We start from the raw sequence: 27,165 nt of genomic DNA, 5'->3' as shown, positions 1-27,165 counted from the left end.
CCCATGTCATCTTTACCCAAATCTAATACAATTTAGATTCCAAGCACTAAGCAGTGAAGAGTTTCCTTAAGTTCATGAGACACTATTCCTGGTCATCATGCTCTGTCAAATCATAGGTAAAATAAAATTGTCTCTTACCTTAATTCATAGCTGCCTTCAAAACCAATGTTTTCTTCAAGCAGAGCCTGTTTAGATGTCAATGTATATTTCCTCTTCTCTAATGCTCATGCCTGCCCAAGGAAACATGTGAACTATGGCAGGGCAGCTTCCTGGGCTGAGCTTCAGGGCTGAGCTGAGAAAGTATTAATGTGCTCTGCTCTGGTCCTGCTGGTGCCTTGTGAAACTCTGAGGCAGCCACTCAGAGGGGCAGAAGTGCTTGCAGAGGACAGGACTTGCACATGAAGCAGAAGTGCCTGAGAAGCCTCACACTCAGTGTGTAAAAGCTCTCACCCCCTTGGCTCTCCCTAGCCTGTGCAGAAGGAGATATTTTTGAGTGGAACACAGTGATGCAGTGGATAGAAATACAAATCTGGGATCTTGGATGGTGAGGATGCAGGATGCAGCACAGAGGTGATCTTAGAAGCACAGGCTTGATCGAAGAAAGAAGTTCTTCCCAGGAAGAGAGATTGCCCATTGGAATGGGCTGCCCAGGGAGGGGCTGGGGTTGGCATCCCTGGAGCTGTTTAAGAGGCTGGATGAAGCACTTAGTGCCATGGCCTAGTTGATTAGATAGGGTTGGACTTGATGATCTTGGAGGTCTCTTGCAACCTGGTTGGTTCTGTGGTGAAGAGGTACAGGATGAGAAAAGATGGGGCACAGACTGGAACTGGGGACCCCCCCAAGCTGTACACAACTTACTGATGGTCAGTGAAAAAAATACAGACCTGGAGCTGGCAAAGCTGAGCTTAGTGGTAACAGCCAGAACAAAGGTAGTATCTAACACACATAAGGGACACTGCATATAGGAAATTGGGTGTAACATGAGGTTGCTGGCCAGCAAAAATACAGAAGCATGTTAGGAAACACAAAACCAACCCAAAACAGATGCTAGAGGGTTAGCTAGCACTGAAACTACTGGCAGCTGGGAAATGCCCAGGCATTTCCCAGGGGAGCAGGGAGAGAGGCTCAGAAGCCACCCACATGGTAGCTGGGACTGAGAGTGACACCTGGGATGTTCACACCACAGACATCCTGCTTGTGGGGACAAGCTTGAGCAAGAGAGAAAGGCTGCCTGCAGCGCTGCTGCAGAGCCTATGGCAGGACATCCTCTGGTGCCTGTGCTGCCTGGTGCAGACACAGCAGCACAGAGCACTCTTGGAGTCACTGATGCTTCCTGGACCTATGGCACAGGTGGCTTCAGCCTCTTCCTGGGGTCAGGCTTTGTTCCCAGCTGGGGATGCCAGCGGGCATCTCTGCTTGCAGCTCACTGAGCTGCACTCCAGGCTCCTCTTATTGGGGGAAGCATTGTCCAGAATACCTGAGACATCAATGGACATCAGTGGCACAAACCACTGGCATCTCCTGCACCGGGGAGTGACATAGCCAAACATTCCTTTCAGGGTGATCATGGCAGTGCCCTGCATGGCAGTGGGAAGCCCTGTCTGAAGGCAGCACAGGAACAAAGCTAATTAGTCACCAGCCCTGGTGAGAGAAGGCAGGAAAAGGAGGAGGCAGGTGCCCAAAGTCTGCTGAGAGGGCTGCAGCTGGAGCTGGGGAGCCAGCCTGTAGGCAGGACAGTGCCTGTGCTTTGGTGCCACTCCTGCTGGCAGCATGGCCCAGGCCTGGATGATGCCCCTTTCTCACCTGCCCACTCCTTGGCCTTAATGGGGCACTTACAGTGTTACAGTGGAGGGGAAATGTGAGATAAACATTTGTGAACTGTTTCTTCTGGACAGAGCCCCAGCAAGAAACATCCTACAGGCACTGCAGACCTAAAGCTGCTGGGTTACAGCAGGGTCCTGATCTGCAGCAGGGCAGCAGGCATCATCCTGGGAATCCTTTTGGCTTAGGTCTAGAGCAGGAAAATGCTTCTCTTAACCACAAATTTCACCCCTTGAGCACCCGAGGTGTACTTGGCCGCAGCAGTGCAGCGAGAGGGGTAGTGCTGGGTGGAAAGGCACTCACAGCTCCAGCTCTGCCTCCCAGGGCTCACCAGCAGCACCTTTCCTGCAGCAGTGGCAAGGCCATCAGCTAATCTGCCTAACAGATCAGAACATTGGCTTGTTCCTGTGCTCTGGTGTGGCCACACCACTGTGCACCACGAGTCGTATCCTGTTCTGTCACTTGCTAGTCGGGTTGGTCCCTGCTGCTGGGCAGCCACAGTGACCTGTGGATCCCTGTCAAGCCCTGTGGGATCCTCCTGTGGCACAATGCATGCAGGGCACGTGCTCCACTGCCCTGGTCACAGGCAGATCATCTGGAGTGTTGTCACTCTGGGGTGATGCTGTTCAGAGCTGCTGTGGAGAGGTGTGCACTCCACAGCCCCAGCTCTGTTGGCTCTGGCATGGTGGTGGGCTTGCTACCCAGTGTGGTCACTGGACATGATCCAGGGTGGAGGGTTCCCTCCCACACTGGCAGTGTCTCAAAGCATCATTTGGCTCTGCAGAGACACTTGTGTCTTTCAGCAGAGTTACTGACACCTTTCCTTTCCTTTCCTTGTCTCTCAGCATCTGGGAAAACTGGGGGCATGATAACACCCCAGCATGAGGCACAGGAGCAGAAGGAACCATGGGTCACCCACAGAAACATTCTACACTTAAAGCCAGCAGTGCCTGGGCACCCCAGCTGCAACCACACCTGAGCAGGGACTAGTCTACACCTGGACTGGTGCAGGTAATTTTTGCCTCCCCACCTTTTTAATGAAGAATAAATGTGGCAGCCCCGGGTTGCTGAAAAGCCATCAGAGATGGGTTGTCTCCTTCAGTCCCTCTGTGACAGTGACATGAAGGCTCCCTCTGCTGGGTCTTCCTACAGAGTGAGACATGGAAATCATCCCTGCAGAAATGTGTGTGATTAGTGGTTCTGCTTCCCCTCCTCATTCATCTTCAGGCTTATTTTAAGCCAGCAAAACTCCTCCTTCTCCAGAACCTGGAGACTGCTGCTCCTGACAAGGTGTCATGCTGGAGGAGCTCTTTGGCCACTGTTGTTGCAGTCCTCACTTTGCTTGGGAAAAAAAATGAAAGTGTCCATTGTAGCTCCATGGAGAGAGCTCAGCTCTGTGCAGAAACATTTCAGGCACATCCCTTGTTTTTGTCAGCCCTGTTACAGCTGTTAGGCTCACTGCTGTGAAGAATCATTTAAACATGTTTTTACTGTCTTCAAAGCAAAGCACGATGCAAACTGCCATGCTTAAAAGTCAGAACTAATTCTGGCAACAAAATATAGACCCATAGAATTGCTAGGATTGGAAGGGACCTCAAGGATCAGCCAGTTCCAAGCCCCCTGCCATGGGCAGGGACACCTCACACTACAGCAGGTTGCTCAGAGCCACATCCAGCCTGGCCTTATAAACCTCCAGGGATGAGGCTGCCACCACCTCCCTGGGCAACCTGTGCCAGTGTCTCACCACCCTCATGGGGAAGAACTTCTTCCTAACATCCAATCTGAATCTACCCATTTCTATATTTGTTCCATTCCCCCTAGTCTTATCACTCCCTGACACCCTAAAAAGTCCCACACCAGCTTCTTTGTAGCCCACTTCAGATACTGGAAGGCCACAATAGGGTCTCCTCGGAGCCTTCTCTTGGAGGAGACCTTTGACATCCCCATAAGTGCTTGGGTACCTACCTGGTGACACCCAGCACAGCAGAAACATGCCAAGGGAAACCAGCTGAAGGGGGTTTTCCAAAAGGACATTTATCTCCCAGCCAGCTTCTTTATATGATCAATGATGATGCCTTTGGTTTATATGGAAAAGTTTTGGTAGTGGGGTGGTTTCTGTGAGAAGATGCAAACAGCTTCCCACATGTTGGAAGCACCAAATTCCAGCAAGCTCCAAGATGGACCCACTGCTGGTCAAAGCTGAGTCCACCAGTAATGCCTCTGTGATAATGTCAGAGAGGGTAACAAATGCTGTGCAAGAGCAGCCAGGAGAGAGGAGTAAGAATATGTGAAACAACTCTGCAGAAACCAAGGTCAGAGAAGCAGGAGAGGGAGGAGATGCTCCAGGTGCCAGAGCAAAGGTTCCCCTGCAGCTCCTGGTGAAGACCATGATGAGGCAATTGTCCCACATGGAGGTCCATAGTGGAGCAAGAGGTGTGCTGGGAAATGAGGCACCAGGATCCTTTTCCCCATGAGTCAGCAGGCAGAGTAAGTGAAGGAAACATAAGACAGTCAATCCCCTGAGGAGGGAACTGCATAATGAGAAAGGAGCCTCCAAAAGAGAAGAGGGAGTCCCTAATGGGGAGCTTCTGCCAGCCTCTGTGATACATTTTCTCAAGGAGGTGTTTCCCCTCTTTCTAAAGGGGCTGTCAAGCAGCAGTGCAAGCAAACAATAGCAGGTGGCTTGTGCATGTGGCTACTGCTGTGCCCAGGATTGTATTTCTAGGACTGGACTGTGACGTGTCTGCATGTGCCAACCCTCACTTGGCCAGGGCATGGCAAGCTGGCAGGCCAGATTCTCAGAAAAGCAGCTTGTGGAAGCCTCTGGGTGCTCCTCCCAGCCTCCTCATGCTTCACTGATAAGAAATGGTTGGCTCTGCAGATGCAGTGCAGACAGCCTCAGGGCTGATGTGGGTCTAAGCCAGAAGCAGCTCCTTTCAGCACCTCGCTCCTCCAATGTTTTGGAAGCTCAGCCTTCCTCTGCTTCGGGCCCAGGATGCAGAAGACCAAGTGGAAACATCAGTGGTAAGAAAGCACCAGAGATAAAGTTGTGTTTTTGAACACCAGTCTCCACAAGATGCTTGATTGTGGGGTTGTGGGAAGATATGAAGACTACTGTCCTGGTTTGAGCTACAGCAGAACCAATTCTCTGTTCAGGGATTTTACTTTTTGGTTAAGTCTCTTCCACGTGGTGGCATTTTCTGAAGTTAGTGACAGGTTTTCAGACAGTATCTGCTTCTAGAAGTGATGTTTGTAGCTGCTATCAAGGGTAAGTATGCAGAAAGGTATGGAGGCCAAGGTAGATTGTGTGAACCATGCTGGAGTGCAGCAAGTGAAGGGGTCTAGAGTCAATAAAAGGGTGGAACTTGCAAGCAGGAGAGGACAGGTGACCCTATCATGTGCAGTATAAAGCCAAGGACCACGAGGGTCAAATTCACTTCTGCAATGGCTGGTATCTGAGGAGGATTCTCTCTGTTCTGCCTCTGGTCTTGAGCAATGCGTTCTCGAATCCAGTCCCAGACTCCAACTTCTGGATCCAGTTCCTGTCTGCTGCTAAGTCCAGTCTGGGACTACCCCAGTGCCCGATGGATCGATCGATCGATCCACCCACCTATGTATGTTTATGCTCACCCGTAAGTCTCTCTCTTGTTTCTCTTCCCCTTTGGGAAGGAAGAGGAGTGAACAGACACTTTCTGTCATTCCTTTAGTGCCCTGCCTCAGCCCCCGACAGCCCCCACTAGGAACCGCCGCCCGTGGCTCGGCACCACGCAGCCGACCGCGGCGGCCGCCGGGGGCGGGCGCGCGGCACGCAGAGGGTCAGGAGCGTGCGCATGCGCCGGGCGCGCGCGCGGCGGGGCCGCTGGGATTGGGCAGCGCCGCGCGCGGCGGTCGGGGCCGCGGCGCTCAGTGGCTGCGGCGCGGGGATGCCCGGGCGCGAGGCTGAGGTACTGCCTCGTAACGGGGCCGGGGGGTGCTGCGGACCCCGGGCCCGCCTCGCTCGCTCTGCTGGCGGCCGCCAGAGGACAGCGCCTGGCGGGCCGGGGGGGGCTCGCTGCTCTCACCTTTCCTTCCGTCGTGGTGCCCGGCGGGCCTCGGGGCAGCTCTGCCGGCGGGCCCGGGCCTTGGCGGGCGGCCGTTAGCCTGGCCGCGCAGCGGGGCTGCAGGGTCGTGACGGGGTTTTTAGAGGGGTCTGAAAGTCGGCGGTGGAAGGCAGGCCTGTGCAGCTCACTCCCGAAACCACCATGCTGCAAAAAAAGCTGCTTCAGCGTGATTCTGTGCCAGGTGGCAGAGGAACTGCAGAGGTTCTCCATTAACAGAACTGCTATATGTGTTTAAAAAAGAATAAGACTCTCCACCCTGCTGTGCGGTTTGTGTCGCCAGCCTTATCACCCTGCAGGTGGCAGCCGGCGTGGGCAGGACTTGATCTTGGAGGTCTCTTCCAACCTGCTAGATTATAAGCCAGGGCTTAGCTGAGCAGGTTGTGCTGTGCTTTGGGTGCCTTTGAGCCGGGTTTGGGTGGTTGCCAGCTTTAAGGCAAAGCCCCACTAGTGCCTGCGGCACGGGAGGACCTTGCTGCGCGATGGGGAGGAAGGGCTGAAGATGCTGCCAGCAGGCTGCTGAGAGGAGGTGGATGAGTTTAGGACTAAGGATGTGGTAAAGGGGCACCCGAGCCAAAAAGTAAAATTACTAAATAATAAGGCCAGTAAAAAGACCAAAAAACAAAAATAAAAATTGATCAGGCTCTGAAAAGGTCTGAAAAAGCTTTCTGTGCCCTGAGAAGCAGCCCTTAGTATCTGGGGTCAACTCATCTTCCTATCCTATAACACACAATGTATCAGCTGCTGTATTTCCTCTTCACCCATTTTTAATTAAATGACCATTTGAAGTTCTCTTCTTTCTCCTCCAGATGCATCCAGTCCTAAAGGCCTTTGTGTGTGGCTCCATCAGTGGGACTTGCTCCACGCTCCTCTTCCAACCCCTTGACCTGCTGAAAACCCGCCTGCAAACACTGCAGCCTGCTGTGAATGGGTGAGAGTGGGGACATGGGGCATGTGGGGGTGCTCCACTGTAGGCTTCTGCCTGATTTGCTGGCTGGGACTTGGAGTTCAGGGTTGTAATTTGGATACTGAGAGCCTTTCTGAGGTAGGAGATGTGTTTTTATGGCATGGGGAAGCATTGATAATCTTGCTGCGGAAGAGAGAGAACGTCTGCTTCTGTGAATGCTGCTTTAATGTGGCCTCAGCATTTGTATTTGTCTCAGAAACTGGTGTCTGCTGCAATGACTGCCTGAAAAACTCTGTGCAGCTGTCACAACTTTCCCATGTGTGCAGCTTCTCCTGCTAGCTCAGTGTAGTCAAACACAATTAAGTCTGTTGCTGCTAGCAAAGGGGGTGAGCAACTACAAATTGCTAATGAGAGAGGCCTCTAATGTGTGTTATATGTGCTGGGGAAGCAGAAAGGGATGGGAACGCCCTGGAAAGAGTGAGTTGCGAAAGAGCCTCTTGGAGGTGCTGGGGTAATGCACAGAGACATGAGTGAAAGAGAGTACAGAGAGCAGAAGCAGGTCACCTCTGCAGTTGCTGTCTTGTCTGCCGTTCAGGTCCGGTCGTGCTGGGATGGTTACTCTGCTCTTCAGGGTTGTTCGTACTGAGAGTCTTCTGGGGCTCTGGAAAGGTGTCTCTCCAGTAAGTGGCTGTTTTAACCCTGACTTCTAAAAATCACTAGATAAACAAACATACTGTTTACTGCTAGCTCTGGCTGTCTGAGTGTAAATAGCCAACTCTTGTATAATCATGAGTGAAGCTGTGTGATTTAGTCCTATTCTGAGGAGTTAATGTGGTGAATTCCACTCATCTGGTCATGGCAGTCCCTGGGGTTTTGCAGCCCTGAGCAGCTGAACTCTTGAACACTTTGCAAATGTGGGGTGGCAGCTGCACTAGCAGTGTTTTGTCTTGGGGTGTCTTAGTGTAGGAAACTGCCTTTGAGGAATGTGTTAAATCCTGGCATAGTTTGAACCAATTGGCTCCCAGTGCTGTAAATTATTTTTACCTCAGCATGTTAACTTCAGTGGTTTTGTTGTTGTGTTTCACAAGGCTTCCTGTCAAGTTGAACGGCCTCTGAGCTGCTCTGTAGTACTTTTTGTCTGATGTATGCCTTTTATTGTTCTTCTGCTTCTGTTTCTTCTGAAGTCCTTTGCAAGATGCATTCCTGGGGTTGGGATTTACTTCAGCACTTTGTACATGATGAAGCAAAAGCTTCTGGTGGACCGTTCACCCACAGCCCTGGAGTCTGTCTTTCTGGGTGCCACTGCTCGTGCAGTTTCTGGGATCTGCATGCTGCCAGTGACTGTAGTGAAGACCCGATACGAGGTGAGTGTGACTTGGTAGGGAGTTCCCTCTTAGCGATGTTCCACACCTTCCTTCTGATGAGAAAGACATTCCAGCTGGAGAAGGCTGTGACTGCTTGACTAGAGCCAGGAGTGTAATCTTGATTTCATCCTGCTTCACACATAGTGCAGGAAATACATTCCTGATGTTCAGGCAAGTCTCTTCTCCCAGGCAACCATCAACCAGAACAAGAGGACACAGTCTCAAGCTGCACCAGGGGAGGATGAGGCTGGATGTTAGGAAGAAGTTCTTCACAGAAAGAGAGATTGGCCACTGGGATGTGCTGCCCAGGGAGGGGGTGGAGTCCCCATCCCTGGAGGTGTTTAGGAAGAGCCTGGCTGAGGCACTTGGTGCCATGGTTTAGTTGCTTGGATGGTGTTGGATGATAGGTTGGACTCGATGATCTCAGAGGTCTTTTCCAACCTGGTTTATTTTATTCTGTTATATGATGAAGCAGAATTCACCTTGATGCTTTAACATTTCAGTTGTATTAATGTTTGTGTAACACCTTCCACATTTGACCTTCCTGGAGGACTATTTTCAAGGCTCAGGTAGAGGAGATCCATTCCTTTGACCTCAGGGTGTGTGTAGGGCTCTTTGACTTGTGCCTGGCATGTGGATGTCTAACTATTGCCTACCCTTGCAGAGTGGAAGATTTGGCTATGGGAGTGTATATGGAGCTCTGAAGAATATCTATCAGACAGAAGGGGCTCGTGGCATGTTCAGTGGGCTCACTGCCACGCTGCTGCGGGATGCTCCCTTCTCTGGCATCTACCTGATGTTCTACACACAGACCAAAAAGCTTACACCTCAGGGTAAGGCTGAACGTTGGGGGCTGTAATGGCAAATGTTTCTTTTCTGGCATCTTTCTCTGCAGCTGACTGCCTGCATGCTCTGCTTAGTGCCCTCTCACTCGGTAGGTCAATGAGTCTTTTGTATAGCTTTGGTGGGACATTCCTATTGTCCTGAGGAGACCTGTAGGCCTGCAGCTCAGGCCACTGTCAGAAATTGGCCCCAGGTTTATTGATTGTCTTTATGAAGATGGATACACAAGGTGGGTTAGCAAACAGTTGTAAGAGTGGGTAGGTGTTTCTGGCAGTGCTTTCTGCTGCTGGTTGTCTGATCAGTGTCCATTAAACTGAGGCTTCTTTAAAGTTGGAACTGGCTGGGCCAACATAGAATCATAGAGTGAATAAGGTTGGAAAAGACCTCAGAGATCATCAAGTCCAACCTATCACCCAACACCTCATGACTAACTAAACCATGACTTCAAGTGCCATGTCCAATCCCTTTTTGAACACCTCCAGGGACTTTCAAATTCTGTTCCCCAGCCAATGAGGCTATTTAATAATGCTGACTATGGACTGGTAACCACTTTTCCCCTTGAAAGCTTTCTCTGCCTTGCCTGGATTTTAACTTCTCTCAGACCTTGATGTTGATGTAATCATTCAGCAGCTTTATGCTTTGTCCCCGGCCTGTTTTGTGTCTGAGTTCATTCCCTTTGCTCTGTTGCAGACCAGCTGGATCCGGTGCTCATGCCCTTGTTGAATTTTGGCAGTGGGATCTTTGCAGGCATCTTGGCCTCCCTGGCAACACAGCCTGCTGATGTCATCAAAACACACATGCAGCTGTCCCCCAACAAGTACCACAGGACAAGCCAAGCCGCTGCCTTCATCTACAAGGTGAGCTGAAGCCCTTCTGATACGCACAATCACAGCCTCGCTTCTGCTCTCCCTGCCTGCAGCACAGCTACAGTATGGTTTTGCCTTGTAAAGGAAGTGGACAAATGTGACTGCTTTGTAGGCTCTTGCAGTCAGCCAGTCAGTGTCAGTATTTTCAGAAGCTGAAGTGGGTCATGCTGTGGAAGAGTGAGGCTGAATCTCTTGTCGCTGGTTTGTGTGCACTAGTGACTGGAAAGTGCTCTGGTTGTCTGATAGCAGTTGGGAGCTTTAGCTCATTCCTTGCTTTTCCTAATAATTAGAGGGGCTGTTGCCACTACTTAGCTGTTTCTTGCCCCTCTTGAATAGATTACAAGGCAGTGAACTTGCTCCCTGATGATTCTTGCCATTCTTCAGTCCTCCATCTGTCTTCACAAAATGAGAGCTGATGGGGAATTGGAGAGCAGGCTCGGAGTGCTGGAGCCCAATGGTTGGCGTATTCCAGCCAGCATCTCTGTACACAGACCTGCTTCATGTTGCAGGCTGGTGAAACTGGTTTCACTTCAATTCTGTCTGTTATGTATTGATTCTTACATGGGGAGTGATGGAAAGGGCTTAGCTGACTTCATCTTAACTTCATTTCTGCTTAGCTTAGTATGTAGGCTTGGAGGAGCTGTAGTGCAGCTGCTGCCACCTTTTGCTTTATCGATGTAGGACATCTGTGTTTACAACACTGGGGTAGAAGGTTTCTTTAGTGTGCAGCATGAAATGCCAGTTTTGGATACAAATGACCTATAAAACAACTCTTTCCCCATTGAGCACTAAAAGAGAAATAATTGCCCCAATCTGTATCCCAGGAATGGGATACAAAGCTCACCTTTCCCTTCCTGCCCTCAGAAGGGTGGATCTTGGCAGGTTTGCTGTGTTTCCATGTTGAAATCTCTTCTTAAGCAGGAATCTGTTTATTTATGCATGGATTTGTTGTGCATGGTGCATGTTTCTCCTATCAGAAGGTTGTTTCTTACTTCAGTACTCGCACATGTCAGGTTTTACAGAATAGCTAAGTGACTTCTGTAAATATGAAGCTCTAAAACAAGACAGGTCATTTTCCTGGAATGTCTTGACATTGTAACACCCTCACCTTCTCTTTATTGGGCTTTGGTGTGGCTTTCCCCATCCTGACATTCCCTTCTCCTTTCATTGCTCTTCCTGCTTTCCTGGGTACCCCTGCAGTAGCGCAGTGCTACAAGTTCTTCCTCAGCAGCAAATGCCATTTAAACCTGGGTCGGAGAAACTGATCTAGGTCTGAGCTGAAATACGTCCTGTGCTGCTCCATGTAGGAAATGATGATGAGAAATTAAACCACTGGAGGCAGATTGTGATGGATTGTCCTTTGTTTGTCTCCTGTGGCAGGACTTTGGGTTGGTCGGCTTCTTCCGAGGGGGCGTGCCCCGTGCCCTCAGGCGGACTCTGATGGCAGCAATGGCTTGGACAGTGTATGAACAGATGATGGAAAAAATGGGCTTGAAATCCTGACTGAGTTGCACAAGAAATGTCCAGCTTCACTCCTCCTTCTGCTTGCTGTGATCAACTGGCACTAGGAAGTTCCCAGTTCCACAGAGGAAAAAGCCTTGCTCGGCCTGGCAGCAGAAAGCTTGTCTGAGATGGGGGCTTAGGCCTTTGGGCAAATAGGGGAAAGAAGGATCATTTGTTCAGTGCATTCCAGAACTGTGCTTGCAGACTGCCACAGCAAGTGGCAGGCTTGCCATGGACTGGTAACTATGCTGAGAGAAAAGCCCCTTTGGAAAATAGCTGTGCTCACCGCTGTAGGCAACGAGGCATTGCTGAGCAGAAGTGTTTGAGGAGAAAACAGTGACTGCAGACCCTTGGCTGTTCCTTGCTGATCTATGCAACACCCCACTGTGGTGTAGATCCTCCTTCCTCATGTTATGTTCTCACAGGGCGATGTTGCAGACCCTGGTGGGAGGCTGAATGTGTCTCTCAATGCAGGAGTGGGTGGAAGAGAAATGAAGTGCTAAAGGCAAGTTAGGAACATGGTGTCTGTCATCACACTTGCACTGGGCATGATAGCAGAGAAGGTAACTGGAACCTCCCTGCAGTGTCCTGTTACTATGTAATTGAGCATCTTAGCACTCTTGACGTGTGCTTCTGCCTCTACAGCAGCATTTGCACAGGAATTAAGAAGTACAAGGCACTTTAGAGTTGATTGCTACCAAAGTTCTACTTGTTTCCTGAAAAATGTTTTTCCTGCTGGCCTGACCACTGTCAGGAACACTCAAGTATTATTGTTAGCATTAATCCTGTTGCACTGGAGACTTACTTGCTTCCTATTGCTCACTTGTCAATTCCTGATCAACACCTGCAGTGCGAGTTGGTCCTTAGAGGTATCTGCTACGGTCATAGCTCATAATGCATAAATGTATAATGGAACTAGATAGAGATGCACTTCAGATTTCCCATAAAAGCTGCTGCTGTTTGCATGTGGAGACCCTTGGGGTTTGGAGAGAAAAGGCTGCTCTTTTCTGTAAGCATCTTTTGAAGCTGGAGACCCATGAGTGTTTGGTAAGGAGCTTTAATTCTCTTTGGGCTCCACACAGGCCCTCCACAGTTTCCCAGCTGATTGTTTTCTCTTAGCACATTTCAGTATTCCTGGGTTTAGACTTCGTCAAGTACTGTTTTCATCTACTGTGCCTTCCTCATTCCTAGTTACACAGACCTCATAGTGTGTGCTGTCCTAACTTCAGTGCAGCCTGCTCCCCTCTTCACTTGTGCCTCTGTCTGAGCTGGCTGCATTAGGACTCCGGTGGCTCTGTTGGCATTGCCACAAAGCTGGAAGTGTGTATCCTGTTCTGCAGTGTGTTTGTCAGAAAAGGCCCTTTGGCTTTTGTTTGCTTAAATGTGGAGGGATCTTAAGAGTTCACTTCAGAAACAGCAGATACCTGTAAATGCAGAGACATGATGCTACAGCGGTACGAACAACCATCACTGTCTACCTGCTCATGATATTTGGAGTGGAGTTTGCACAGTCACTGCCCGCTCTGGCAACCTCCTGAGCACAAGAGGAGAGGGGATGTGGCTTGTAAAAGAGATTCTTTACCAGATTCCAGTTCCAAGAAAGTTTGGTGACTGACAGGAAAGTGAAGTCCGAGTAAAGTGTAAGGTGATGAGTTGGAGGCTTGCAAGGGTGCTGCCTATGGTGGGACACTGGTGCTGTGCACAGTGCTGGTGCCTGCAAGAATGCTGGTGGAGGGTCCTGTGTGCACATCAGTGTGCTGATAATAGAGCACTGCATCAAATCATTCCATGTTGTATCTGAGAAGCTGCCAGATTCCCTGTGCTGCTTCTCAGGGTCAGGCGTGTGAGCACATTATTTGCTAAATACTAAACATGAACAACTTCTTTTGTTGTCCATTCAGCCTTCGTGGCTTGAACTCATGAAAGCAGAGGAACCAGTGCTAACTGCACTCCCTGCTGTTCCCCTGAGCACTGCAGGCACAGAGAGCTGAGTAAACAAGTCTAAGCTTGCTGACCTGCCACAGTAAGGTGGCAACGACATGTTACTCGTGAGTCTTTTATTCCCTTGTGCAGCTGTTGATCATCCTAGGCTGTGGCAGTGAAGAGCTGTGTATGGTGTCACCTGCAAGATACTTGGAATATTTTGCTTCCTGATGCAGCAATGGCAAAGCAGCACGCAGCCTGTGCAGACAAACTTGGGATCTTAAGAATGAGGGAGCAAAGAATGCCAGGTCCTGAATCAAATAACATCCTGATCAGAAACCTGAAATGCAGGAGCACTTCAGTGGCTTTTATGCCCTATACTCTTGCCTGGTCAAGTAACAAAGGAAGAATGAGAGAGTTTATTCCAGCATTTTGAAGTCTACCATTTTATTTTCAATTTACTTTAAAAAAATCTGGATTCAGGCCCAGAGCAGTGTTGGTTTTTCTTTTGGGAAGGTTCTTCCATTTCCCTTACTTGTGGAGAGTGAGGAGGCTCTTTGTTGTTGCAGCAGAGTGAAAAATGTGTGCTTTGGAGTTGTGAATTGTGAACTGCACTGTGATTCATCAGCCCTAGGTGCTGCAAATGCAAAAACTTCTCTGCCTGTGAGCTGGGGAGAGCAAGTTTTGCAGTGCAGATGTGTTGTTTGCTTTTCTTCATCATTTCTTTTGTCTGCCTCTCATTTGAGGGAAGGCTGAAGTTCTGTCTTCTGAAGGCTTTATCACATAGTTAGGCACAATGCTATTTGCCAGCTCTCATCCTTAAGCATGTTTCACCCTTTGCCCCTCTTCCAAAACATTCTGAAGTGATTGATTGAAATTACTTCTTGACAGCTATAGCAAGTCAAGAAAAACAAGTATGTGGACTTGGAAGTTGAGATACATTGCCCTTGAGGTTATGTTGCTTCTAATTAACAACAAATGGTCAATTTACAACCTAAATGCAAAGCAATCAAATAGAAGATCACCTGGATCACCTACCTGGATCAAGCCAGCAATTCAACACTAACAATCTTGGCAGATCATTTCTTTGCTTGGACTCCAGGGAAGGTGATGTGATCCTTTCTATATATGGCAGGGTTGTGGTTAGGTTTCTCTCAGGACAATTTCCATTGCTGGCAATGCCCTACTAGTGAACATGCTTTGGCTGCTTGCCCCTGCAGCTCAGGTGTAACTGCACAACTGGTTAACAAGTTGAGGCATTGGTATTTAAGGGAGCTGTAAGGGCAGAAGAGAGTTTATGATCAAATACACAGGAGAATTGATGATTGAATATGTTTGTTTATTTTTTAGAAACTGGACACTTCCATTCTTCCTGTGCCCATGATTTTTCCTTGTTTGTTTCTTGTGCTATTTAAGCAGAACTGGAGCTTTGGAACGTTGCAGGTTTGAGTATTGTGAGTGTTTATGTGACTATATATATAGTATTTATTGAGAAGATGCGTTTTATGTTTCCATTAAAAACTGGTTGCCAAAGTGAACTACATGTTCATTAGTGTTCATAAGAAAGGAACCCCCAAACCAATCAAACCCACAAGGGATGGGATGGGATGGAAGAAAGGCTTAAGAAAGCAACAAGAAGTTTCCCAAGAGAAGAGGACTACTGGCTGAGCTCAGAGCCTGTATAAAGCAATGTATGTTCCTTATTCCATGGGTTATAATATACACATGCTGTGCTGGTACAACCTCATCTGCTTTACTTCAATGGTGAAACCACACAGCAATAGGGAATCTAGTGTTTTTCACAGCTTCCTCTCCCTGCCTGCTGTGTGTAAAGACTGATAGAAAGGCCATCTCCACACTAGCTGGTGAAAGACTGTCTTTAGGACAGTGGGGCTTTGAGCACTCTGGGGACAAACTGTTTTTCATCTGCCAAACAAGCCTTTGCTGCTCGGGCAGTCTGATCTCCACAGAGGACCAGACATGGTGCCTGGGACATAATCCTCTGTTGGTGCAAGGTGACACTGGATTTGCTGGTGTCTCCCCTTGCTTGCCACAGGATGGTCTTGGGATTCTGCAGCAAGCAGGTTGTGCAATCAAAACATCAATGTTGATACTGAGATGTGCATTTTCTAGATCTGCAGCTCCCAAACCTCATCTCTTTTCAGATGTTGCCTGGATGACACCCTACACAGAACATGGAGTTATCTGTAACAGACAGTCCTGGCATGCAGCCTTGTGCCAGCTGCCCCTGAACCTTGGGCCTTGTGCAGGTACCTGATAGCAAGTCAGGCTGGTGATAGCACTCATGCAGGGCTGGCTCCCCAGAGCTCTCCTGCTGCCCTGAGAACCACCTCTGGCACACAAAGTGTTTCTGATTGAGCTGCAGACAGCTGTCTAGAGAGCTGCCTAGAGAGATAGCAGACAAGCTCCCTCATCCTCTTGAATAGTGCAGGGTGGGAAAGATAGAAAAAACAGTTTAAAGGCACTGTCCTTATAATAAATATAATAAACATTTTCACTTCACTTGCTTTTCAACTTTTTAGCAGGTTATGTGCCATGCACGATCAGGACACCAGAACTGAGCAGGAAGCATTCTTCACCTCACACACACATGTATGTGTACATTTACAAACTCCATGGGGAGCACTTGGAAGAGGAATCTCTTCTACCATTGCATCTGCTTTCCCAGTCTCCAGCTGATTTTCCATGCTGCATGGTTCTTCAGTTTCTGATTTTATCACTATAAAATGCTTTGAGATTGAAAAACACCAAAAAACCCCACCAAAGGACAGAACCCCCCAAACCAGTAAGGGGTTGAGATAAGATGCCCACAACTCTTGTGACAGATGTGCTCCAAAGATAGAATTGTTCAACTAGAAAGGAGGGGATAGATTGTGCTGATTATGCTATCAAAACCCACAGAACTAACGACAAGCCTTTGAAACACAGGCTAACATGCAACCGACAAGCAAGCAGGGTACTGTCCAGCTGCACTGGAGGTAGACCGATCCCCTCTTCGCTTTCTGGAGGGCCCAGCTCCAGCGGTGCCCCAGCATCTCCTGGATGACACCCACTCACGCGTTAAGTGGGGACGACACCCCCAAACATTCAAGCGCTCATCGCCGGACCCATCCTGGCAGCAGCAGCAGCACCCCTCCAGCTATCGGAAGGCACTTCCACCTCGGAAAGCTCTTTCGGCACCGTCCCCAGGCGAGGGGCGGGGCAGAGGCGGAACCCCGTGTGGGGATGCCCGGGACGCCCCGCTCTGAGGCGGGCCCGGCGCAGGCCGCGCTTCCGGCCCGGCCCCGGCGGCCAGGGGCCTCCTTCCGTGGCAAGCGGCGCAGCGCCGCTCCCCATTGGCTGGCGGTGCGCTATATAGGCCTCACGCGGCGGCTGCCTTCCCTTTCGTTCCGCGCCTGCCCGAGCCTCCACACGGCGTTGCCAGCGTGAGTCCGGGCCCGGGCCGCGGCCATGTGTTCCCCTGTGGGGCTGACGGCGGCGCCCCTGCCCGCCCCCTGCTCGCCCCTTGCCTGCCCCCTCGCCTGCCCCTTCGCCGCCGTGCTGCTTGCCGGGCCGGGCAGAGCCGAGCTGAGCCGCGGGGAGGGCTGAGGCCTGCGGGATGAGCGGGGAGTGAGGCGGCCAAGATGGCGGCCGGGGCCGGTGGCGGGCGCCGGGGCCCTGGCCCTCGTGGGGCGAGGGAAGGTGGGAGTCCGCCTGGCTGAGCACCGTGCTTGTACCTGCAGGTTCCCTGTCGTTGCTTCCAAAGGGAACCCGTCACAATGTCCGGAGGTCTCGATGTCCTACAGATGAAGGAGGAGGATGTCCTCAAATTCCTTGCTGCGGGGACCCACCTGGGAGGCACCAACCTCGACTTCCAGATGGAACAGTACATATACAAAAGGAAGAGCGATGGTAAATCCCCTGGGGTGGGTGGCTCGGCTTGGGCAGCGGGGATTTTGCGGATACAGCAGAGAAAGGGCAGGGAAGTGTTAATACTTGAGCTCTCCTAGTAGCTCATTCATGGCGAGAAAGCTGCAGGCGTCTTTACGAATTAAATCGTGTTACTTGGAATCAGCCTAAATGAAGTTAGGGATGGAAAAAGAAAGAAGGTGCTTATTTTATCGTTTCCCATCTAAAGTATTAGGTTTTGCCTGCTGTGCTCATTTCACTGTCAAGATGAAAGCCAGAGTGCAGAGGTGTTCTCACATGTTTCTGATAGCTTTAAACTTACTGCATTGCCACACTTCTAATTTTTATTTCCTGTACAAGTTACAAATTTGTGCCTGTCTAAAATTGCCACATAATGAGAGATGGCTTTCAGAGGTCAGTAAATGACAGCTGGATTTGGGCACTTGTGCTGGTGCTTGACTGCAGTAATAAAATGGGCTTTAATGTCTCAGTAGTGATTTCTGCTGTTTGCATTGTTCTTAAATTTGTGCTTCAACCTATGGAAAAAATTAGAACAGAATAGAATTAACCAGCTTGGAAAAGACCTGAGAGATGATCGAGTCCAGCCTATCACCTAACGCCATCTAATCAACTAAACCATGGCACCAAGTGCCTCATCCAGGCTCTTCCTCAACACTTCCAGGGATGGTGACTCCACCACCTCCCTGGGCAGCACATTCCAATGGCCAATCTCTCTTGCTGGGAAGAATTTCTTCCTAACATCCAGCCTAAACCTCCCCCGGCACAGCTTGAGACTGTGTCCTCTTGTTCTGGTGCTGGTTGCCTGGAAGAAGAGACCAACCCCCACCTGGCTACAATCTCCCTTCAGGTATCCCATAGCAAGCCCTGCTTCGTGGAAGTATGCTACAGGAAGACCATATGGGGGGATTCTCCTTGCAATAGCTCTCCACTAACCAGCATTTTGCAGTAAGCAAAGCCAGGTGGCAAATGGAATGATTGTAGGTTGGTATCCTGGTTTAGGGTCTTGTGTTTGTTGTTTGCTCCAAAGCCTTTTGTGACCAACAGGTATTTACATCATCAATCTGAAGAGGACCTGGGAGAAGCTGCTGCTGGCAGCCCGTGCCATCGTTGCCATTGAGAACCCAGCTGACGTGAGCGTCATTTCCTCCAGAAACACTGGGCAGGTATGAGAGTTTATTGGTCACGAGGCTTGGGCTCTCATGCCTGCTGATGGCAACTTGATTGTAAAAAGGTGTAACGCATTTTGGCTCTAGGAACACTGTCTTGGATGGATGTTTTTTAAAGTGTTGCTCTTGCAGTGTAGAACAGCTCAGTTGAAACCCAGTTCCCATTTCTGCAGTTTCAAGGCATTTGATGACTACTATTTCTTTCATAGCCTTTGGATTCATACCCTTTGGATATCCTGTTGGATTTCAGGCATGTTGGTGGTCAGTCCCCTGGTGCCCCCTCCAGTAATTTTGTGAGTCATTTGCTCTGCTTTTTGGGGACAGTAAGTGCCTGATGAAAAAGTGACTATTTGCTCTAGTACTGAGCAAAGTATAACTAGCATATTTTAAACTTTGCCTTGAGATTTTTGGCCAAAAAAAATGCTACAGAAGGGGACACAAACGTTAAATAAAACCTAACTAGCCACTGGAATTTTTCTGTGATGTTTGTTTCTTTGAACTAATGATGTGATGGCAAAAGCCTTCAGGGAACTTGTGAGCTCCACACAGGGTGGACCTGCGAAGGAAACGCTTAAGATTCAGGCTTTGGGAAAAGGGTGGCTATACATAGTGAAAGTTCCTGTAGACTTGACCTCTGCACACTGTTAAAGCTTGATGCTGAGGCCAGTTCCTGGCCGATGAGCTCTCAAGTGTCGGAAGTGTGCTACAGCAACCAGGGCAGGGTTTTCGCTAACACCAGGAGAGGAGCTCCCTCTATGACTGGAGTTTGATAGTAGGCCCTGCCACATGCCCCAGCAGCTGAAAGCTGTTGCAGGTGGGTGAGAACTGTCAGCTGCAACCTGAACAGACTCAGTTTGTGCGTGTGTGTTAACTGTTGAACTGCTAATGTTACACTGCTGAATCAAAAAAAAGGCATGTAGAAATAATGGAAGAAAATTGGCTTTGCTTTTTTCATCAGCTGTTTGTGTTATCCCCCTCTTGTGATGTGAGGGTGAGACTAGAGAGAATCGTAGAGTCAGAGAATCCATGAGGTTGGAAAAGACCTCAAAGATCATCAAGTCCTACCTGTCACCCAACACCTCATGAGTACTAAACCATGGCAGCAAGTGCCATGTCCGGTCCCCTCTTGAACACCTTGGGGACGGTGACTCCACCACCTCCCTGGGCAGCACATTCTAATGGCTAACAGCTCACTCTGTGAAGAGCTTTATCCTCACCTCCAGCCTAAACCTCCCCTGGTGCAGCTTGAGACTCTGTCCTCTTGTTCTGGTGCTGGTTGCCTGGGAGAAGAGACCAACCCCCACCTGGCTACAACCTCCCTTAGGTAGTTGTAGAGAGCAATAGGGTCTCTCCTGAGCCTCCTCTTCTCCAGGCTAAACAATCCCAGCTCCCTCAGCCTCTCCTTGTAGGGCATGTATTCCAGACCCCTCCCCAGCCTCGTTGCCCTTCTCTGGACACATTCAAGAGTCTCAGTGTCCTTCTTAAATTGAGGGAAGAAGGAGCTTGAGGATGAGACTATAGAGCTTGCAAACAATTTCAGGGATAAAAAGCGTGTGGTTTCCCCCCCCCCATCTCCTGCCTTCCTGTGTTGCTGCTGGGTATCGTGGGTTTAACTGCTGGTGCCAATGTAGCTATTTCCAGAAACATTTTTACTTCACCTCATTCTGAGTGCAGAGCTGCTGGCAGCCCTGATTTCCCAGGAATTGAAACAGACAGTCCAGTTAAGTTCTGTTGGGTGTTCTGGGTGACTTGGCTGAAGCGCTGGGTTTGTGCCTCACCTTTTGCCTGCTCCACTTTGCAGCGTGCTGTCCTGAAGTTTGCTGCTGCCACCGGGGCCACTCCTATTGCCGGGCGTTTCACCCCCGGTACCTTCACAAACCAGATCCAAGCAGCGTTCCGTGAGCCGCGGCTCCTGGTCGTTACCGACCCCCGGGCCGACCACCAGCCCCTGACTGAGGCATCCTACGTCAACATCCCCACCATTGCCCTGTGCAACACCGACTCCCCGCTGCGCTATGTGGACATTGCCATTCCCTGCAACAACAAGGTAAAGTAAAATACAATTAACCAGGTTGCAAAAGACCTCAGAGATCATCAAGTCCAACCTGTCACCCAGCACCATCTAATCAACTAACCCAAGGCACCAAGTGCCTCAGCCAGGCCTCCTAAACACTTCCAGTGATGGTGACTCCACCACCTCCCTGGGCAGCACATTCCAATGGCCAATCTCTCTTTCTGGGAAGAATTTCTTCCTAACATCCAGCCTAAACTTCCCCTGGTGCAGCTTGAGACTGTCCTCTTGTTCTGGTGCGGGTTGCCTGGGAGAAGAGACCAACCCCCACCTGGCTACAGCCTCCCTTCAGGGAGTTGTAGAGAGCAATAGGGTCTCCTGAGCCTCCTCCAGGCTAAGCAACCCCAACTCCCTCAGCCTCTCACCGGGCTTGTGCTCCAAGGGCCCTGCTCTGGCACTCACAGCACACTGCAGCTTGCAAGGTGAATGTGTTCTGCAGGGCAGGCTTGGCTTCTATTTTGTATGTCTCCCAAGGTGACAAACCAGTTCAGGCTTCTTGCAAGCAAGCAGGTGGTGGGGAGAGAAGGGATGATCTGCACACAGTTGGAGCTTGGAGCTGAGGCCAGTTCTGGCCGAGGAACTCTCAAGTGTAGGACGTGTGCTATAGTAACCTGGCAGAATCTTTTGACTCCATGAGGGTCTTTGTGGCCCAAGGACTGGAGTTTCATAATCGTTCTTGCCACAGTTTCAGTACAAATGAAAGATAAAGTGAGTTGATGAAGAAACTGCTCTGAAATGTTACCTTGCCAGAAACAGTCTCTAACGTGAAGTTCAGGGAGATGGAAAATTATTTCTGGCTTCTAGGTATCATTCACTGAAACTAGTGTAAGCGAAGTCCGAGTGTGTGTCAGATCTGTGTGCTCATTTGCTCAAGTTTTCTGTTTCTTCTAGCCTGAGCAGAATGCCTCTTTGGACAAGGTGCATGTGGGGTAGTGAGCAGTATGAAACCCCATAGCAGGGGAATTACTTCAGGCTCTGTTGTATAAAGAAAATTCAAATGCTGGTGACTGAAATGCACGGATTCATTTCTGCAGAGCCCTGAAAAAGTTTCCCTTTCATGAGTCTGGGCTTGAGCAAGTAATGTCTTGCCAAGCAGGAACCTGGGGTTGGGTGGAAATCAGTTGTTTGCTCTTTGAAAGCCAGGTGTGTTCAGAGGTGTATCCTTTGCAGCCAGTCTTCCTTACCTTTCTGCCTTGCAGGGAGCCCACTCCGTGGGGCTGATGTGGTGGATGCTGGCTCGGGAGGTCCTGCGTATGCGTGGCACCATCTCCCGGGAGCACCCCTGGGAAGTCATGCCTGACCTGTACTTCTACAGGGATCCTGAGGAGGTAGGAGAGCTGGGGCAGCAAGGGTATCTCCATGAGATATCTTGCTTGTGCTCCTGCCCCATGGTCCTGCGTGCCTGCTGGTCAGGACAGGATTTGTCAATAGAGAGTCATGGAGTGGTCTGGGTTGGAAGGGACCTCCAAAGGTCATCTAGTCCACCCCCCATATAATTACACTTCATGCCTAGAAGGGGCGGTTGGTTAATTGGATTGTCTGGTACATGACAGTGAAGGTGGGGAGGCGTCTCTGGGAGGCTTAGACTGTGCTCTTGTGTTGCAGATTGAAAAGGAGGAGCAGGCAGCTGCAGAGAAGGCGGTTACGAAGGAGGAGTTCCAGACCGAATGGACGGCCCCAGCCCCAGAGTTCACTGCTCCTCCTCAGCCGGAGGTTGCAGATTGGTCTGAGGGAGTGCAGGTCCCATCGGTGCCCATCCAGCAGTTCCCCACAGGTCAGTCTGGGGAGGGATATCTGTGGGAAGTTGGGAGTGTGGTGGTAAAGGGGTGGGGAGAGCTGGGGTGCACTCAGGGTTCTTGTCTTTGTCATTGCAGAGGACTGGAGCGCCCAGCCTGCCACCGAGGACTGGTCAGCAGCTCCCACGGCCCAGGCCACTGAGTGGGTTGGCACTGCCACAGAGTGGTCTTAACTTCAGTCAGTCCCAGTGTACTGCGAGAGAAATAAAGACTCTGTAAAACACACCCTGCTTGGTGCTGCTCTTTTAAGCTTGGTGGTGGGTGACGTGTCAGTGGCTTGAGGAATGCAGTCTTTGGCCCCCAGGGTGGGAGGCTTTGTAAATTGCTGTTTCATCCAGCTTGGAACTGGGGTGCTGCGGGCTCTGGCCCTGCCAGCAGCAGCCCCTCAGATGGGTGAAGCTGGCCTCACTTGGGACTTACTGTATGAGGCAGGGGCATGCAGTTGGTTGGTGGTCTGGCTGCAGGGTGTGGGGACAAGAGCCCTTGAGTGAGAGCGGCTTCCCTCATGGAACGCCAGTTGGAGCATCTGTGCTACCGAGTCCTTCCTCACTTAGACAGTCCTCAAGCACCAGCATCCTGGTGCAGATAGAGTAAAGCACATGGTAAATCTGCAGCTGCCCTGAATTTGACACTCCAAAGCAAGTATGGTGAACTACCTGGGCACAGACGAATGCTGTCATCCTGAATACAAGAGCAGATGAAGGTTTTTCTACAGATCTGCCTCATTTTTGCTGCTGGACCAAGCAGCTGCTAAGGCATTTCTCGACTGCCCTGCAGCTGCCAGGGAGACTGTCTTGCCTTTAGCCTCGTGGGTTTGAGAACCTCACCTGCATTGAGTCTGAGTGACAGGTAAAGGTAGAACCGTGTTACAGCTATTTGCATCGACAGCAATGAGGAACATCCTTGGTTATCTCTTTTTTTCTACTGCCCACCTTCCAAAGCCTGTTGTTCATACCTCTTCCTTTATACATTCAGTAGGCACTGATGAATAAAACCACACAATGAAGATTTGCTATTTTGTTATCTCTAGTTCAAAGCTTAAAACCTCAGTTTATGAAGTGCTCCTGAAGCCTGAGGTTTAATTAGTGCGGCTCCCGTGACAGTCCTCAGTATGTCTGCATGTTTGGTTCACTGCCTGCTAGCTCGTTCTTACTAGGACTGTTCAAGTATGAATAAAATGTCCTCTAAAGGGTATGGGATGCATCTTTGAAGTCATGGCTCCCTAGCCCTGCTTTGAAGGTCAGAGAAACCTGTCTTGGCCGAGATGTTTGTTCATTTCAAATGCTGTTGCACTAAAGCCAGAAGGGTTCCTTGTGTGGAGTCCTGCAGTATTTCACCAGTGCAGAGGAAGAAAATGGCCTGAAGCAGGTCTGTGCATGCAGGTCAGGGTTAGATTTGGGTTATGCCAAGCTGAGAGCTCAGTGTGGGAAGAAGCAGGGCATGTGGCCAAACTCAGCTGCCCTGCTCTGAGGGCAATCACATCAAAGGCTGGGACATCGTTTGCCATGGGCAGGGTCTCCAGCACTGCTCACTCCTGCTCCTTGGATGGAAGCAGGGCACAACCTGGGAAGCTGCTGTGGAGCTGTTCTTCCCCTGTGATGCTGCTTTTGTTAGCATTGCCTGAGAAGCTGGTTCTGGTCCTACCTCACCTGTGGAGAGCCAAGTGGACGCTAAGAGAGAAGGGTGTTTACCTTTTGGGTCTGAACTAGGTCAGCGCAACCAGGCCAGCCTTTGGCACTCTCAGAAGGAAACATGTCAACAAAAGAAGCTTTCTGGGGGCAGGGGAAGAGCCCTGAGCATCGCTGCTGCTGCCTGGCAGCTGTCCAGGGGTTGATGGTGCTGGTCACAGCTGCAAAATGTCCAAGTCCAGATCATTTAACCTGAGGGAGAGCAGGGTTAGACTGGATCTGAGGAAGATGTTCTTCAGTAGGAGGGTGGTGAGACTCTGGAACAGGCTGCCCAGGGAGGCTGCGGCTGCCCCTTCCCTGGGGGTGTTGAAGGCCAGGTTGGATGGAGTCTTGAGCAGCTGAGTCTAGTTGAGAGGTGTCCCTGCCCGTGGTGGGGAGGTCAGAGCAGATGATCTCTCTGATCCCTTCCAACCTGAGCCTTTCAGTGATTTCCAGGATCCCAGTAGATGGGGCTGTTACTCCTGGTTTGTCCTTGCTTTGGCTGCTGCTCCAGCGTGGCCAGAAACCAGGACAGAGCAGGCACTGGGCAAGGGAAGGATGGTCAAAAGCTGCTTTGTAAGCACACTTGGGCCTTTCAGGGTGACTCTCGGTGGTGGAAGATCTTCCACCCCTCCTGTCCCTGCTGCTGTTCAGTGCTGTAGGAGAGACAATATCATTGCAAATCCCCTGGGTACAGGGACCAGAGAGGACAAGAGGAAATGTCTTCGAGCTGCACCAGGAGAGGTTTAGGTTGGACACCAGGAAAACTTTTTTCACTGAAAGGGTTCTCAAGCCCTGAAGCAGGCTGCCCAGGGAAGTGTTGGAGTCACCATCTTGGGAGGCATTTAAAAGCTGTGTGGATGTGGTGATAAGGGACATGGTTTAGTGGTGACCTGGCAGTGCTGGGTTAGGGTTTGGCCTGGATCTTTTCCAGTTTAAGTGATTCTGTAACTAGTGGAGATGTCTTCAGTGCCAGCCTCCATCTCTTGCAGTCAGAGCAGAGCTGGTCCAGCCAGTGCCTGCTTTGCCTTTTGCCTTGGCTTTTTGATTTCCCTGTAGCCAGGTGGTGCCCTCTCACAGGGCTCAGAAAACTCTTCTTGTGAAAAAAAAACACAGACCTTGCTTTATTTTTTCCCCTCTGTGTGTCTGATGGCTAAACTTGTTGCCTCCATGCTCAGCTGCAAACCTTGAACTTGTTTTTGATTTCCCTAAGGTACCAAGGTGGGTTGCTGCTAGTTTCCACTGCAGAGAAACATAGCACTCCTAGCTGGAGGTGCCTTGGACACTTCCTAGCTCATCTGTCCTGCCTGGCTTGTTGGTTCCAGCATTGCCAGAACCTTCTGCCTGCCACTGCCATAGCTCACAATTGACTGCACCTGTTGGCTTTGCTTAAACAGGGCAAAATAAGCAGCACGTGTGGAGGGGGTCTCAGAGCCTGCACCATTTTCCCGCCCTTGGAGCTCACAATTGACTGCACCTGTTGGCTTTGCTTAAACAGGACAAAATAAGCAGCACGTGTGGAGGGGGTCTCAGAGCCTGCACCATTTTCCCCTCACTTTTTTTGCTGTTAAAAGCTCTAATTCAAGAGGCCAACAAGACAAAAATACCCCAATCCCACCCCCCAAAAAAAACCCCACACCACCCCAAAGCTAGACAAAAGCCAACCCCCCCCCCCCCCTCCACAGCTGCTGCTTTTTCCAGTGGAGGCTCCTTCAAGGCTGCTGCCAGCTGGGTAAGTTTTTAAGAGCACCAGGTGTGAGGAGCTGGAGCAGTTCCTCCCCTTTGCTCACAAGAACTGGTCTGGGGTAGGAGTGGTCGTGCTGTTGGCTTTTCTCCTTGTTGGAGTGCTGCAGACAGCCAGTGGTTCTTTGTCAGCTCCTTCAGGCTAGCTCCTAGTTTTTCTGATTTCAAGGGTTCAACCCTTTGAGAAGTCTTGGGATGAGTTTGAATTTTGTCTGCCTGAGTATGGCTTAGATTCCTCCTGGGCAGTTCCTGCGCTTCGTTTTAGGTTTCGTTTTCCTTCTGTGGAAGGTGCAGGTTTGTGCTTCTGTTTCCCAGTGAGCACTGGGATTTCTTGAACCACACCTTGAAGGCAGAAGCAGGGGCTTCGTTAGGATTTCAAATTTGAGCCTTGAGATAGGAGATTCTGCAAGTTATCAGCACTGCACAGTGCCCAGGTGGGATGAGTACTGTGGAGCCATACTTCGTGGAGACAAGGTGGTCTGTGCTGGCTCACTCCCTGTGGAATCCAGGAGGTGGAGGTTGCTCCATTCAGGTAAGTGTCAAACCTTTGCATTTATTTAATTGTGATTTATGAACCTTGAGAAGCCTTCTCCCACTGCCAGAGCAGTGGGTTGTGTCTGTTTGGTAGGCACTTGTGTTAGAGCACCCCTCAGGTGGTAGCAGCCTGGGAAAGGCTTGGTGTGCACAGGTTCCTCCTTGGGACGTGAGGGCTGCTGTAAGACTCTGCTCTCTTCTGGGACTGTGACTTTGTGATGAACATCGTGGGGCTCTCATTAGCAAAAGAGCATTGCAACATAAACCAGGGAGGGAAATAATGAGTGCCTCCTGTGGGGCAATGTAAACCGGAGGGGAACAGCACAGGGACCAGCTGCCTCCTTCCTTGCACAGGCTGAGGTGAGATTATCAGTTGTGGTGGCTGCCTGAGCAGCATGTTGCTGGAACCATAGGGACCCCAGTGGCGAGTGTGTGGCTGGTGCAGCTCTCTGCTTTAAGTGCTGCCCAGGCCAAAGTCCAGCCTCAACTCCTCTATTCCATCCATGTGCACCCCCCTTACATTTTTAGGTGGCTATTTGTTTTTAATCCTGGGCTTTGTGTTGGAGGAGTGCTGTGAGCAGGGTGTGTCTGGTTCATCATGCCCCATGAAGTGGTGGATAAGCAGCTCAACTATGCCTTGGCTTTGGTGGCACCGTGGTAGTGGTGTGTACGTAGCTGGTGACTTGTCCTGTTCCAGAATAAACAGATTAGCTCTTCAGAGCCAGCAAAAGGTCTTCAAAGCTGCTTTCCCCTCTGTGATAGTGGTGTGGGGTGTCAGAAGGGGCTGAAAGGGCATCTGCCTGAGCTTGTGCTTTCCCTGGAGGTGGGTTACAGCAAATTCCTGACACTTCTGCACAAGGCAGCTCTGTCTATCAATTGATGCTTGGGGCAAAGGTGGAGGTTCCCCCGCTCCTCTCCACCTGGTTTAAATAAA

General features: G+C 50.3%; 2 protein-coding genes and 2 non-coding genes across 5 annotated transcripts; all 4 read left to right on the top strand.

Moving 5' to 3' along the window:
* Window positions 1-4,729: 4,729 nt before the first annotated feature.
* On the top strand, window positions 4,730-11,840 carry SLC25A38 (solute carrier family 25 member 38). 2 transcript variants are annotated; one of them, XM_009904980.2, is made up of 7 exons: window positions 4,730-4,845; window positions 6,728-6,849; window positions 7,421-7,505; window positions 8,010-8,189; window positions 8,854-9,022; window positions 9,723-9,889; window positions 11,279-11,840. In XM_009904980.2, the coding sequence occupies exons 1-7, from the start codon at window positions 4,777-4,779 to the stop codon at window positions 11,399-11,401; spliced, it is 915 nt and encodes a 304-aa protein (XP_009903282.2). In that variant the 5' UTR covers window positions 4,730-4,776; the 3' UTR covers window positions 11,402-11,840. The 2 variants fall into 2 exon arrangements, with proteins under 2 accessions (XP_009903282.2, XP_054033126.1); XM_054177151.1 differs by lacking the exon at window positions 4,730-4,845 and adding an exon at window positions 5,676-5,765.
* Window positions 11,841-16,698: 4,858 nt separating this feature from the next.
* On the top strand, window positions 16,699-22,494 carry LOC104304256 (40S ribosomal protein SA). Its single transcript, XM_009904979.2, has 7 exons — window positions 16,699-16,770; window positions 17,068-17,236; window positions 18,299-18,417; window positions 20,222-20,467; window positions 21,691-21,819; window positions 22,097-22,265; window positions 22,366-22,494. Exons 2-7 carry the CDS (start codon window positions 17,104-17,106, stop codon window positions 22,458-22,460), a joined length of 891 nt encoding a protein of 296 aa, XP_009903281.1. The 5' UTR covers window positions 16,699-16,770; window positions 17,068-17,103; the 3' UTR covers window positions 22,461-22,494.
* LOC128899039 (small nucleolar RNA SNORA62/SNORA6 family) lies at window positions 19,054-19,210 on the top strand. The gene has a single exon (XR_008463044.1). It is a non-coding gene; the product is annotated as a small nucleolar RNA SNORA62/SNORA6 family (small nucleolar RNA).
* Window positions 21,024-21,178, top strand: LOC128899040 (small nucleolar RNA SNORA62/SNORA6 family). Its single transcript, XR_008463045.1, has one exon. It is a non-coding gene; the product is annotated as a small nucleolar RNA SNORA62/SNORA6 family (small nucleolar RNA).
* Window positions 22,495-27,165: the final 4,671 nt, after the last annotated feature.

Source organism: Dryobates pubescens, chromosome 38, assembly GCF_014839835.1.
Source record: "Dryobates pubescens isolate bDryPub1 chromosome 38, bDryPub1.pri, whole genome shotgun sequence".
NCBI classification, from domain to species: domain Eukaryota; kingdom Metazoa; phylum Chordata; class Aves; order Piciformes; family Picidae; genus Dryobates; species Dryobates pubescens.
Note: the sequence above shows the minus strand (reverse complement) of the source record. Positions and strands in the feature narration are given on the sequence as shown.

What these genes read in the sequence shown, in the direction of transcription:
- SLC25A38 (XM_009904980.2), top strand. Translation starts at nt 4,777, where the DNA reads ATGTTTTGGAAGCTCAGCCTTCCTCTGCTTCGGGCCCAGGATGCAGAA. An exon ending in ACCAAGTGGAAACATCAGTG is followed by an intron (nt 4,846 to 6,727) that starts GTAAGAAAGCAC and finishes TTTCTCCTCCAG; the next exon opens with ATGCATCCAGTCCTAAAGGC. An exon ending in TAGTGAAGACCCGATACGAG is followed by an intron (nt 8,190 to 8,853) that starts GTGAGTGTGACT and finishes CTACCCTTGCAG; the next exon opens with AGTGGAAGATTTGGCTATGG.
- LOC104304256 (XM_009904979.2), top strand. Translation starts at nt 17,104, where the DNA reads ATGTCCGGAGGTCTCGATGTCCTACAGATGAAGGAGGAGGATGTCCTC. An exon ending in ATACAAAAGGAAGAGCGATG is followed by an intron (nt 17,237 to 18,298) that starts GTAAATCCCCTG and finishes TGTGACCAACAG; the next exon opens with GTATTTACATCATCAATCTG. An exon ending in CCATTCCCTGCAACAACAAG is followed by an intron (nt 20,468 to 21,690) that starts GTAAAGTAAAAT and finishes TCTGCCTTGCAG; the next exon opens with GGAGCCCACTCCGTGGGGCT.